The sequence below is a fragment of the Diadema antillarum genome, unplaced genomic scaffold (assembly GCF_040938485.1).
Source record: "Diadema antillarum isolate AM-2024a unplaced genomic scaffold, OU_Dant_1.0 seq00000740_RagTag, whole genome shotgun sequence".
Classification (NCBI taxonomy): domain Eukaryota; kingdom Metazoa; phylum Echinodermata; class Echinoidea; order Diadematoida; family Diadematidae; genus Diadema; species Diadema antillarum.
Genome location: NW_027271638.1, coordinates 889,157 through 902,172, shown reverse-complemented (window position 1 = coordinate 902,172; position 13,016 = coordinate 889,157). Strand labels below are relative to the sequence as shown.

The 13,016-nt window shown below is 41.2% G+C and overlaps 1 protein-coding gene across 1 annotated transcript in view; it reads left to right on the top strand.

Annotated features, from left to right (window-relative positions):
* Positions 1 to 12,446, top strand: part of LOC139738412 (scavenger receptor cysteine-rich domain-containing protein DMBT1-like) — a 29,812-nt gene extending 17,366 nt beyond the window's left edge. The window contains exons 3-8 of the mRNA XM_071649048.1: positions 3,672 to 3,995; positions 4,439 to 4,771; positions 6,799 to 7,125; positions 8,385 to 8,702; positions 10,143 to 10,472; positions 12,045 to 12,446. Of these exons, the coding sequence (XP_071505149.1) occupies positions 3,672 to 3,995; positions 4,439 to 4,771; positions 6,799 to 7,125; positions 8,385 to 8,702; positions 10,143 to 10,472; positions 12,045 to 12,124 (1,712 nt within the window). The 3' untranslated portion in view covers positions 12,125 to 12,446. The remainder of the gene's footprint in view (positions 1 to 3,671; positions 3,996 to 4,438; positions 4,772 to 6,798; positions 7,126 to 8,384; positions 8,703 to 10,142; positions 10,473 to 12,044) is intronic.
* The last annotated feature ends 570 nt before the right edge of the window (positions 12,447 to 13,016 follow it).

Genomic DNA, 13,016 nt, shown 5'->3' with positions numbered 1-13,016 from the left:
GTGACGAGAGTGCGTTTACACCGAGCACGGTAACGGCAACCGTGATGATTTTTGCTCTGGTGCGCCAAAAGGAAATCATGTTTGGTTCTGTTAAGTAAAATACTATTTCAGTACAAAATCATCCAAAATGTTATTCTTATAAATGTCAAAATCAGCAGCAACAATCACCAGTAGAAGTTTAATTTTGTAACAAAATTATTAGCGTGGAAGTGACATTGTAACAGGACCAGACATGGTTCCCTGTTGGCGCACCATAGAAAAAACTCGGCCCGTTGCACGTACCGTGCTCGGTGTGAACGCGTCGTAAAAGTCAATGCGCGCTGCAGCTGTGAAGCGCGCAGATATCAACATGAACATAAAAGCAAATGATAATAAATTTTAAAAGAAAATGAATATTGAAAAAAAAATCTAATCACCTAGCTCAGTGTCATCGCGTTGCCCTTGCTTCGTCCACCTACCCGACCTCGTTGCTGTCGCTATCAGAGCCATTGTTGCCGCCAACATTCAATTCACCCTCGACATCAACTCAAAGTCTTTCCGTACACTTTTAAGGTAAATATTGGATGTTTAAATGGCTCAACCGAGAAAGCCGATGCGAATACAGGATAGGTATTACATCTACTCGCCTGGAAATACGTGCTTTATGAATGATGGCCTCCATGTCCCACTGCACTCGGAAAGGATTTTGAACCTGTCGTGACGTCATAATTCAGGGCTCAAAAAAGACGGCTATTCCGGGGCGAAAATCGGTGAAGTGATTTGGTCAGTTTTAACTCGCGATTTTTCAATGGCGCGAATATCTTTTAACAAGTCATAATCATAAGCTGTTTCAGGAGATATTTCCCTCTGCTTTGATACCCTTTTTCATATTAGTACGTTGTATTTTAAAGATATGGTTAACAGTTTCGGTTGCTTAAGTGATATTTTGAGCTATTACTCTACATGAAAATGATGATAATTGTTGAAAGTACACTACTGTTATGTCAATGAAATTGCAGAAAATTGATGTATTTGAAAAAAAAAAAATGGCATACAGCCCCAAATTAAAATCACTGGCTTCTCATGGTCTGACGCCGATTACGATATATTTACGAAATTTTGACATTTGTAATAACCTACATTGGATATCGTGTTTGTCACAGATCTTCTTTAAATGAGGGCCGCTGGCCGTCTAGCTTTTATGCCTCCGCCACGAAGTGGTGCCGAAGGCATTAACTTTTCGGGTTGTCCGTCCATCCATCCATCCTTCCATCCATCCGTCCTTCCGTCCGTCCTTCAGTCCGTCCGTCTTTCTGTCCATCTGTCCGTCCGTAATCAATTTTGTGGACAGCATAACTACAAAACCGTTTGAGGTATTCTAATGAAACTTTGCATGTATGACATTGTATGAGTGGGCGAAGTTGCATGGGTGCCTATCAACTTTTGGGCGCACTTTCTCAAGGTCAGAGGTCAAAATATATGCAATTCCTGAAAGTATTTTCTTGAATTGTAATGTGTACATGTACCACCAAATGAAGATTCTCCAGAGAGAGTTTCGTGTCATGAGGGCAAAGGTCAAAGGTCAAGAAAAAATGTTAAAATATCCATTTTTGCTCTATATCTCGCAAATGATTTGAAGTATCTTCATGGAATTTAGTGTATATGCTTGTACTGACTGGCAGTAATTATCTAGGGAATTTCAGGGTCATGGGTCAAAGGTCAGGGATCAGAGGTCAAGGTCGAGCATTTCCCCTAATTCGGTATAGATGCAGTGCCTGCAGCTTTCTTGTTGAAGGGTAATGTAATACATGTATTACCCGACAGAGATTCGCTGGGAAGTTTCATAAGGTGAAAGGTCAAGTGAAAGTGCTGAACTTCATTTCTTCCTCCATATCTCGAAAGTGATTGAAGGTCTCATCATAAAATCAGTACTGGGTACATGCATGTTCTACCTGACAGTGGTTCTCCTGGGAATTCTAGAGCCATAGGGTCAAAGGTGAAGGGTCAAAGGTAAGGTTAAAATGTTGTCATTTTACTACTTAGAATTGAAATTACACTTTTTTGTCCATACCTTGAAAATTACTCAACACATAAACTGATAAAAGGGTCAGAAGTCAGGTACAAATTATCAACTCCCCAAATACCTGCACTTGTAGACAATAGCCTTTCATTCAAATAAATGTGACCCTGCACCACAAAACCAACAAAACGTCGCACGACCAATATTTTTTTTTTAAGAGCAGATTCCTGAATGCGGCAGACTTTAAAGGTAGGGAATCCCATTTGCATGCCTTAAATGAAGAGTTATATAAATACAGTGGTATGTTGAAGAGAGTATCATTTTAGAAACTCCCATAAAGTATTGAAAGTGTAAGGTAACATTTAGTGCATTTTTTTGACCGTTAGATTTTGAATTGAATTTTTTTTTCGGGGCTCACCGTAAATTCCAGTACATTACTAGGCTACCTTTGCAGACCCATGCACTGCATGTGTGTCCATCATGTATATTTTGTGAAGAAAGTTCATCAACACTTACAAGCAGTTCTATATACATTCTTGCCACACACTCTATATGTTATTACATCAGCTCTTGTACTTTTAGATTTGTGTTTATAGATAACAAATACAGAAGACTGCAACAAAAAGGCTTAAGTGTGGCTGACACACAGAACTACTGAGTAGTTGAGTTTTGTGCATCATTCAAAATTTAGATAACTGTTGACTTCCAAATTTCTAAGCAGTGGCCTAAGCAAGTCCCCTGAGGTTCATATTTAATGTTTTGCTGCATTTTGGGAGGTCTGTAAAAGGTATCCCCTACCTTTAAGCTTTAAAATTATGGTATAACTCAATGCACATGGACTCTCCTAACCGATCCTAATATTGGAAAGAAAGCACACATTCTGGAAAGTGTGAACTGAGAAAAGAGGCTCTGAAGGAAAGGTTCGTGTGCTAGCTGTGTGATGGATGGAACAAAAACCAGGATGTTAACCACCGGAGCAACAACAATGAAGGGATTACCACTTTAAGCTGAATTTGAGCATGCTTTATAAAGACGTTGTACATTCCGTAGATGATTAACCCCAACGTTCAATGCAGGAGCATTATTCTTTCCAATGTTATTGGAGTTGAAGGTGAAGAGTTTGGACAGAATTTTTAAGAAATGAAAAGAGGACTCTGTGAGGAACATGTAATCACACTATACCACCAAGAGTGTTCTAGAAAAAACTGCTAAAAACACAAATTCCTGTTCGTTTCATGATCCCAAATTTTAATATAATGTAAAAGAAGGTTTGCTCGTTCAGAAAACATGAAAAACTCAAGATTGGCTTTGTTGACTAATTTCACCTACTTTCAGTCCAAACACAAAATCAGTGCATGCGACTTTTTGTTTGTTTTGTGATACGGAGGTCACAAATCTAGTGCAAGGAAAGTGAACATACAACACATTTGAGACAAACCTTCTATATTGATATTACCGATTATGGTTAACTGTCAGCACACGTTGTTAAGAGGTACTATAGACGCTATAAGGAGAACCATGCATTATGGAGGAGGCATTCCAGTCGCCATGGAGACATTTCTAATTATATCATGTTTTTGGCAACCCCCCCCCCCCCCCCGCAAAAAAAAAAGAGAGAAAAAAGACTAGCCTACGTTAATTCTCATTTTGTTTTACCTTGCCATGTATACAGTTGGATCAGTTCGTCTTGTGAATGGTCCAGAGGAAAGCGAAGGGCGCGTGGAATATTACTTTAACGGGCGATGGGGCACAGTATGTGACGGCAGGTGGGATATAAACGATGCAGCAGTGGTGTGCCGACAGCTCGGTTACCAAGAGGCATGGGACGCCCCAGGCTCGGCGTACTTCGGGCAAGGAAACGAGTCAATGCGCATTTGGCTAGCTGATGTAGACTGCGTGGGAGACGAGCTGGAGCTCAGATTATGCCAGCAAGATGGATGGTCTACACGCGACTGTATCCACTCGGAGGACGCCGGCGTCAAGTGTAGCAATGGAGGTGAGGCTACATTTTAAATCCAAAGCTCCTCGGACTTTCTTCGAAATGATATTCGGTTATTTTCTGTCATTCAATTTGACTTTAGGGTAGGAGAAATCCAACCTAATCAAATCCGCTCCTATTCATAGACCTGTCTGCAAACTGGCTTTATCTTTCTATCCAAATTTATGTTTATTTGTCTCCACGAACCATGATAAGATTGCTGCGACAAAACAAAAAAGCAGAACATGCAAGCACTTTCTTTCATTCGGAATACAGATGCAGAAGATTTACACCAGGTCATGTGCCGTGTTTGAGTATTTATAAGGTTTTCTTGCTTATGTAATTTATCATAAGTGACAATATATTTCCTTCTTTTTGACATTTTAAACAGCAAAATGATGAACGGGCGCGATCGAGACTAATAATCGCCAACGTTCTTTTCCTATGCCTGTAAACTGCAGCATTCGAGGGAGATGTACGGTTGGCAGAAGGTTCAAACCCTAGAGAGGGTCGGGTCGAAGTCTTCTCCGGCGGTCAGTGGGGGACCGTGTGTGCAGATTCATTCTGGAACGATGACGACGCGCGGGTTGTCTGCCGTCAACTTGGGTTCGAGGGAGGAACTGGCAGCATTGAAGACTACGCCGGGTCTGTGGTGGATATACCAATACATTTCAGCTCCGTCATCTGCAATGGGCTAGAGAACAGGCTCGTAGACTGCGACAAGGGTGTTTCCCGAGTTGCCAATTGTTCTCGCTCCACCGTTACTAAAGTCACGTGTTACGGGGGAATTTATGGTAAGTTCCAATCGTTTTCTGAAGATGTCTCATATAGTATTGAATGTTGCTCAAGTGTAACAACACATTTAGCTATTAAAGTCGAGTTTGAGTTGCGGCTTCAGCATTTTCTGTTTTGCTTTACGCTATATGGTAAGTATGTTGTGTCAATTGGCTTTCCATACTCTGATCGGTTTCATGTGTTATGCGCGGCACGCACCCTGTGTTTGCGGTTGACTCGAATCAAGGCCAATTACTTACAGTGTAGTATACTCTTGAAAATTACGTACTAAGATCGTCTGATATATTATGATATGAACCTGCCTTGAGGGGGATACGACAATTCTAGTGAGAGCAATTCAATGTCGAATCCCCCGAAAGTAGACAGTCCATATCATCATTACCTATTTCAGGCATCTTGAGCAGTAAAATAAATCGTTACAATGTAGACAAACTAAACTTTGTAAGACTTCCCAATTCCCGGCATTCCACGCCGCGCCAGCTATCATTTAAGCGGTTTAAGCATCCCTATTATATACACAGCCAACTCACACAGGCGCAGGGAACGTCCCCTGATTGTACGTGGTAACCCATGGGGGAATTTTCCCTCAGTCTGTAGCGAAACTCGGGTATGTGGCGCTCTTCGTCGGTAGATCACTCCGCGAGAAACTTTATTTTCCTCACTGGGAGCTTAAGTGCCAGGATGCTATATTTCCCTTGTTTTGAGGCGTTTGCCAAAGATGGGAATATGAGAAATTCACCTCTCTTCAATCTTGCGCGTAATACGAGGGGAATTTGATCTCATAGAACCACAGCTCAAATGCCTGATACGCGTGACAATTACTCTGTGATTTCTGGCGTAAGCTCTTTTTGACGGGGCATAGTATCATCCTCAATTTTGTGGGTGACAGTTTGCGAACTGCTTTAAGTTCATTGTATTTGTATGAAAACACATTGGAAAAAAATACTTTTCTGAATCCCTATGCTCCATACTAACACGAAGTTTTCTTGTTTGTCAGTTGTTTTTATGCTGTACAAATTTTATCTATAGGTTTTGACATTCTCAGATTATATCGTGATTGCTATTAATAAAATACAGTTAAGTACAGTCAGACCTCTCCTATCTGGCCTTTCTTCATCCGGATATCTCTATTATCCGGATGCGATCTCGAGGTGATTTTTTTCTTCTTCAATCTAATGACTACGGGGGAAAGGGGAAATCCAAACTCAGACAAAATTTTTGCACAGATTCACATGAATTACATAAATTATTCCCAACATCATATTTTCATCTAAAATCAACCTCCACTCAGACGACCATTCCCAAGTCACTGCAAGAACATTTCGGAAAATCAGGACACGGTATAGGCGTTCGTTTATTAAACAAGTTATCAGAAAATTCTGACAGTAGACCAGCTGACGAGGACGCGACATGCATGCTCACTCAAAAATTGATACATGTGCATACTCAACTATTGTGTAGGTAGCTGTGTGTATAAAACAATGAGCCTCCTATATCCGGCCAAATCCTTCATGTTATCCGAATGAGCGCTGGTCCTAACATGTCCGGATAGGAGAGGTCTGACCGTACTACAGAATTACTATTGCGTCGTATCACCGTCACTATTGCCTAAAGTGATAATAAATTCATGACCAATAGACTCGAATTATTGTAAAGACGTTCTCGAGAAATGTGAAAACATCGGCTCATTTCCTGACTCTTTCCAGCTGGAAAGAACACAGAGTCCCACAGTGTGAATACATTGTGGACACAGTGTGGAATCTTTTCACACTGTTTTAGTTGAGCGCTTTAATATCGTGAACGCATTGTGATCAGCAATAACAGTGTGAAACAAACATTACTATGTGAACTCTCTCTGAGAAAAAAAAAAACACACACCCACAATTTGAAATCATCTCCACAGTGTTAAATTCGCTTGGACATAGTCGAATATGTAAACACATTGTGAACACACAGTGGGAGACACTGTTCTTTCCAGGAGGGATGCATTCTCTGAATAAAAAGCTTTATTGTATACATGTTACAGGAGAGGAGGGGAGCATCCGACTAGTAGATGGTTTCTCCTCCCAAGAAGGCCGGTTGGAGTTCTACTACAACAACGAGTGGGGAACGGTATGCGACGACCAGTGGGGGTTGCAAGACGCCGAGGTCGTCTGTCGTCAACTCGGCTACGCCGGCGTCGATAACTCTAACATTTTATACTTCGAGAGCGGTACCGGTTCTATCTACCTTGACGAAGTGGCATGCCTGGGATCCGAAAGCAGACTGGCTGACTGTCCTCACCAGGGCTGGGACTCCGTTACTTCCTGCAGTCACGCTGAAGACATTGGAGTGAGGTGTAGTCTCACATCAAGTAAGTGATTCATTTGCAGTTTTATGGCTTTTTATTTCTACTACTACTACTACTACTACTACTATTACTACTACTACTTCTACTCCTACTGTTATTAGTATCACTACTGCTATTACTACTATTGTTACTGCTACTATTGCTACTACTACTACTACCACTACTACTGCTATCACTACTTCTACTATAAAACACCTACTACCAGTAGAAGGTCTGAATCAAAATGTCTGCCGATCCCTGTCCACAAGCTTATTCTAGATCCAATGTGCTGCTAACAGTCTTTAAACTTTTAGCCACACATTAGATTTGTTTCTTCCTATTTTATTATCCAGGTAGCATTTTCTATGAACCATTATCCTTTTAGAATATAAAATGTCAATTTCAAAGTCTTGTCATTCACTTTACTTTCTAATCTTTAATTGTTTGTCACATTTGATTCTGTTTTGTGTCGTAGACTACGCTTATTCATGTATGGTAGTCAAGAAAAGAATGAATTTCTCTTTATAGCAGATAAAGGCAATATATGTCACACAGTTGTGTTTTGTTTTTCATTGTCTCTTTTTTCTTATCTCTGTAATTATCGTCAGCAATTTGAATACTACAGTAAAATGATTTCAGTATTGAATGATACAATCACGTATTGAAAACTACAAAAGCTCAGGTTCTCTAAAAAATATTAAAACATTAGTACAGAAATGCATGGCTCTTCTAAAGGTAAAATCTACAAAATACTTGATTTTAGCTCTCTTATTTTTTCTTTTCAAACGGTTACTGCATCACTACGATCACTGTAGATAAATACATTGATCACTCATGACTATATTGTGATCGCATTATGTGTAAGCAAAGAGCATTTGGTGTGCTTTGATGTCATACAGTAAACAAAGAAGATTTATGATTAGGTGTTGTCATGATTCCTGAGAATAGAGTCGTGCGGGGAAAGGAGTAAATAAGGCTTTACTAATAATGTGCTAACGAGACTTTGACGAAGGCCAAGGGGAAAATTACAGCTTTTTTTAATCATCTAAAGTAAATTGTCGGAGTGTCTTTTTGAGAAGTAAGGGTATTATGTCCATGTTATGGTTGGAAAGTGACAGGAATGACGTAGTTAATTATGGCAGCAGGGGAGCTCAGAAATGTTCTGAGCGCTAATGGGTGATTTCAAAGGGAGATAACGAGTGTCGGCATACCGTAACTGACACCAGCAGAGGTGGGGCTAGTACACGATCGACCTCTGTCCTTCATTCTATTATTCCAAGCAGGAGACTACGGATATATCCGACTGGTCGACGGTTTAAACTCTCGGGAGGGGCGAGTGGAGATCTACTACAACAAAGAATGGGGGACGGTGTGTGGTGACCAGTGGGACTTAAGCGACGCTGAAGTGGTTTGTCGTCAACTCAGCTTCCCCGGCGTCGTCGACTTTAACGTTTTCTTTGGGAACGGCAGCGGTTCCATCATCCTTGATGACGTCGAATGCCTTGGTTCTGAAAGCAGGCTTGTCGAGTGCAGTCACCAACCTTGGGGCTCCAATAACTGCGATCACAGTAAAGACGTTGGGGTGAGATGCGGTGTCTCTGGTAAGTTACAATTATTGTCATGATGAGAATCAAATGATTGCCATCATAATTCAAGCTTAGTATTGTTTTCCTTAAATTATATAATAAGTTTCATCATTATTACCGTCGCTTACTGTATTTTCAGTCAGTTATCTATTGGAGCTCGGTGAAACCCATACACTATTCAGTTAACATCAAATGATTATCGTTGTATTTTAAGTTCCGTTATCAATCAATAGCATATGAAATAATGTAATAACTACTTTTTTGTAATTGTTTCTGAACTCGTGCTGTAAACGAAAAAAAAATCAAAACGTTGTTGGTGGTGCTTTCGGTAACACACACAACTGTGTCACTTATTGTATTATAGCAAAGAAATCAATAATTTGTAATGTCTCAATTAATTTTGACAACTCACCTGGTCGAAGCGTAGCAGTTAAGATTAAATAATGTCACCAGTTACGTTACGATTATCAGTTGTTCAAAACTAAAGAACAGGAAATTATAAGAATCTTCTAAAGAAGTGTATTCGCCAGAAACATACATGTAGGTGCACAAGTCGTGACTGCTTTGGGGCAACACAAAAATAAATGTGTTTGTTTCTCTTCTCTTAGTTTCATTATTGATTGAAACCTCAAATGAACTACGAATTCCGGGGACATGTTCATGTCTGAAATTTGTAATGTAGCAACTCTGAATTCCACTGTGTTATCTGCGTAAGTGTCGTTATCTGTTAAAGAACCCAACACCATTGCGAAATCACATGTGGCTTGTGGCAGCGGAAGTCATGCAACCAGCTGATTAGGAAAAACAGAAGAAATTCAATGAATCAACACTCAATACTATAATAATCAAATCAGTACTCGTGTCCTAACAAACAGACTGAAAGCTCAAAGACGGAGACCCTATGTCATTTCTGGATTGCACGTCTATAAAGTCGGACTTCTCCTATCCGGACATGTCGGGACCGACCCTCATCCGGATAAGCGATTTGGCCAGATATGGTAGACTCACTGCAGTGTTTAATACACGAAGCTGCCCACCCAACGGTAGCTCCATATACATAGTGCTTGAATATGTCACGTCCTTGTCAGCTGGTCTGCTTTATGAATTGTCTAATATTCTGCTCATTGAACAATCGCCTGCAACATGTACAGAAAAGCTTTCTGTCCATGTTCTTTCGGTGATTTAGGGGTATTGAGTGTCGTATGTATAGATATATTTAGATAGAAATTAGACGTGAATGTGTGTTAATTATATAGTGAATAAAAATGTAATCCATGCGGGTTTGTGTATGATTTTTGAAGCAGTTTTAAATCCCACCCCCTCCCCAATTAGTAGATTGAAAGAAAAAAAAAAACATGATAGAGAGATGTGGATAAACGTATATGCAGATAGCAGGGTCGGACTGTATTCTAACCAACGCCGATGACCTTCATTGCATTCGTGTTCATTTAACAGACGAAGAAGGAAACATCCGACTAGTCGATGGTTCTTCCCCCAGAGAGGGTCGGCTAGAGATCTTCCACAACAACAAGTGGGGGACCGTGTGCGATGACCAGTGGGGGCTGCCCGACGCCCTAGTCGTATGCCGCCAACTTGGGTTCGCGGACGTCGAGGAGCCGAACACTTTATTCTACCAGACAGCCACTGGTTCTCAGCCTATCCATCTCAACGACGTCGAATGCCTGGGCCACGAGAGCAGACTGGCCGATTGTTCTCACTCTGGGTGGGGAGTCAGCAACTGCGATCACAGTGAAGACGTTCGACTCAGGTGTAGCCTCACCGGTGGTAAGTTTCATCAAACCACTATGTTCCTGTTGGATGAGCTTAACCCGTTCCATACGGGAACCTGGTGACCTGTGTACTAAGTCTATAGGGATTACAGACTTCAGTATTGACCATGTTAATTAATCTTTACTGTCGTGAATATGCATTGTGCAAAGTGGGTGGGGTCTGTTCGGCCGAATTTGGAGCAGAGGATGGATCGAGACTGGGAGCACTGGCGCCTAAGGCGAATGGAGGAATAAAGTTGTGTTCATATACTTAAGTCTGTTGTTGTGATGTGGATCTGTCTGTTGTGTATGATACTTGTGACATGTTGTTGTGCCGCCACCACCTTCTCCTCTCCTCCGTAATGGTCTACAGAAGCTGTGCTTGTGTGTTTAGCCCACTAAGGACTGGACCTCACTTTTCTGTGTTGTTATAATGATAATTATAGTTGTCCTGTTTGATGGTACTTACAATTCATATAAGTACTTCGTAAAATAAAACATCAACTTTTCTGTCATCACGGGTTCGGCAAACATGATTATTGTTGCTAATCTGTTTTGCAGAATGATTCAAAGCACCTTGATCTTTAAAAAAAAATCACACACACACACAAACACACACAAACACACATGTACTGGAAGTCTATACGGTGATAGACAGAAGGAGGATGATGTGAGGGCGAGCATTCCCCTTCTAGACGAGGAGCTTTTGCATCCATTGACTATTAAAAGAGATTTGCCAAAGAGGAAGGTTTGGGGAGAGGTTATTCCGCTTCCTGCCCATGAGGGAAAATTAATTTTGCTTTTTTAGAAGTGAAATCCAACAATTTAGAGGGCACTGATTGACGGAATATTTGAAAAAAAAAGGAAGTCCAAAAGTTAAAAAACATGTAAAATTCAAGGACATTGTTAGAAGCTAATATATCTATCACCTACTTTTCCGTGTCTGTGTCTTCTTTGTGTTTTAGGTCCATACGAAGATGGACCGATGAAGTGGGAGGGTGTGGAAGGGGTAAATCCTCCTCCTAGACGAGGAAATTTTGCATTTCTAGAAGTGGAATGCAAAGAGCTGGTGAAGATATTTGGACGAATATCAAGAGAATTGTTGATCGTTTAATAGAGAACAAATACAGATACATGGAAAGTGCATCATGTAAAGGAAAACAAACCAAAGCAAACACAAACTGCAACAAAACAAAAGACAGTAAAAACAAAATAAGACAACACAATACGTGTGTGTATTCCTATTCCCAGTCCTCATTTGCATACAGAAATTACACGGAAATGCAGATTACATGTATTTGAATCTATGAAGACACTGAGAGATTTCAAGTGTCCGTTTATCAGTCTTTTTTTCTTTGTTTTGGCTTGCTTGTTCCGTCAGACATTATATTTCTTCTTTGCTCTTTGTTTACGATTATTTCAAAGGTATTGAATGTTTGGAGATGCTATAAACAGTTTCCGCTATAAGGGGATAGTGAATGATATGAGTTCAAGATACTTTTTTGTTCGACGCTCATTGTCATTGGAAAGTTATTGTGAAAATATGACAACTACAGTTAACCTACTTCACTTGTCTGTTCATATTCAGCCTCTCAGGGACTCAAAACCCGGATGACAGCTATCATCCTTGCAATTTCGTTGGTGGCCATCTTTACCTTCACCGGTTAATCGGCGAAAGAGAAGAGAGCTAGGACACAGAATACTGTAACCGCATTTACTGTGAGCTGCGGAAAGTATCCCTCCTCCGTGGCGGAGAATGCAGTTCAAGGTTCAGCGATCCATCCGACTCAGTAAGCTTCAGCGAATGTATAGACGAGGGTCCGTGACGTCAAATGACGCGTTGGCTGAGGGACAAAGAATGAATCATTAGTCTATTACGCGCATGGCTCAAGCGCGCGGTGTGGGTGCCGCATATACCCGCCTGACTATCACGGGTATGTACACGTAAGGCTACCCGCTTGACCACGCGTATCGGAATCCCCATATACTAGTATGCAAGTTTTGCCCTCAGCATGGCATGATGACGACGTTACTTGGGTCCTCCTAATTACGTTTATGGGGCCTGCGGCGTCCACCCATAGGGAGCTTTAGATTTTGACGCGCGCACGTTTGAGACGACGAATGCGTTGGACGTTCTCGTCTCCCCTGCGTCGTGTTGAAAAATAGCTGTAAATTACGCTGGGACGCAACGTATAAAAATAAAATCACGCCCCCATAATATGATCGGTGCATGAAGTAGCTCTCTACGTTGCAAACTGTGCGGACGTAAAAATAGCCCAGTACGTGTAGTGAAAAAAACTCAGGCGACGCAAGCTAAAAATAGATCGATTTGACGCGCGCGCGCACGCTCAGAACATGTTTTTTTTTTTCCCCCTCCGAACGTCCGCGCGTCTAAAATTTAAAGCTCCCTAATAATCATACCGATGGTGCAGTACACCGCTACCAATCCTTCGCATTTCTAGGCACCAGCTTCTAATGCGCCCACTGGAGAGGTATCTGTCATATCTCATGCAGCTGCCACCATGTAGGGCAACTGGCGCCTTGTCTTGACAAAGGAAGC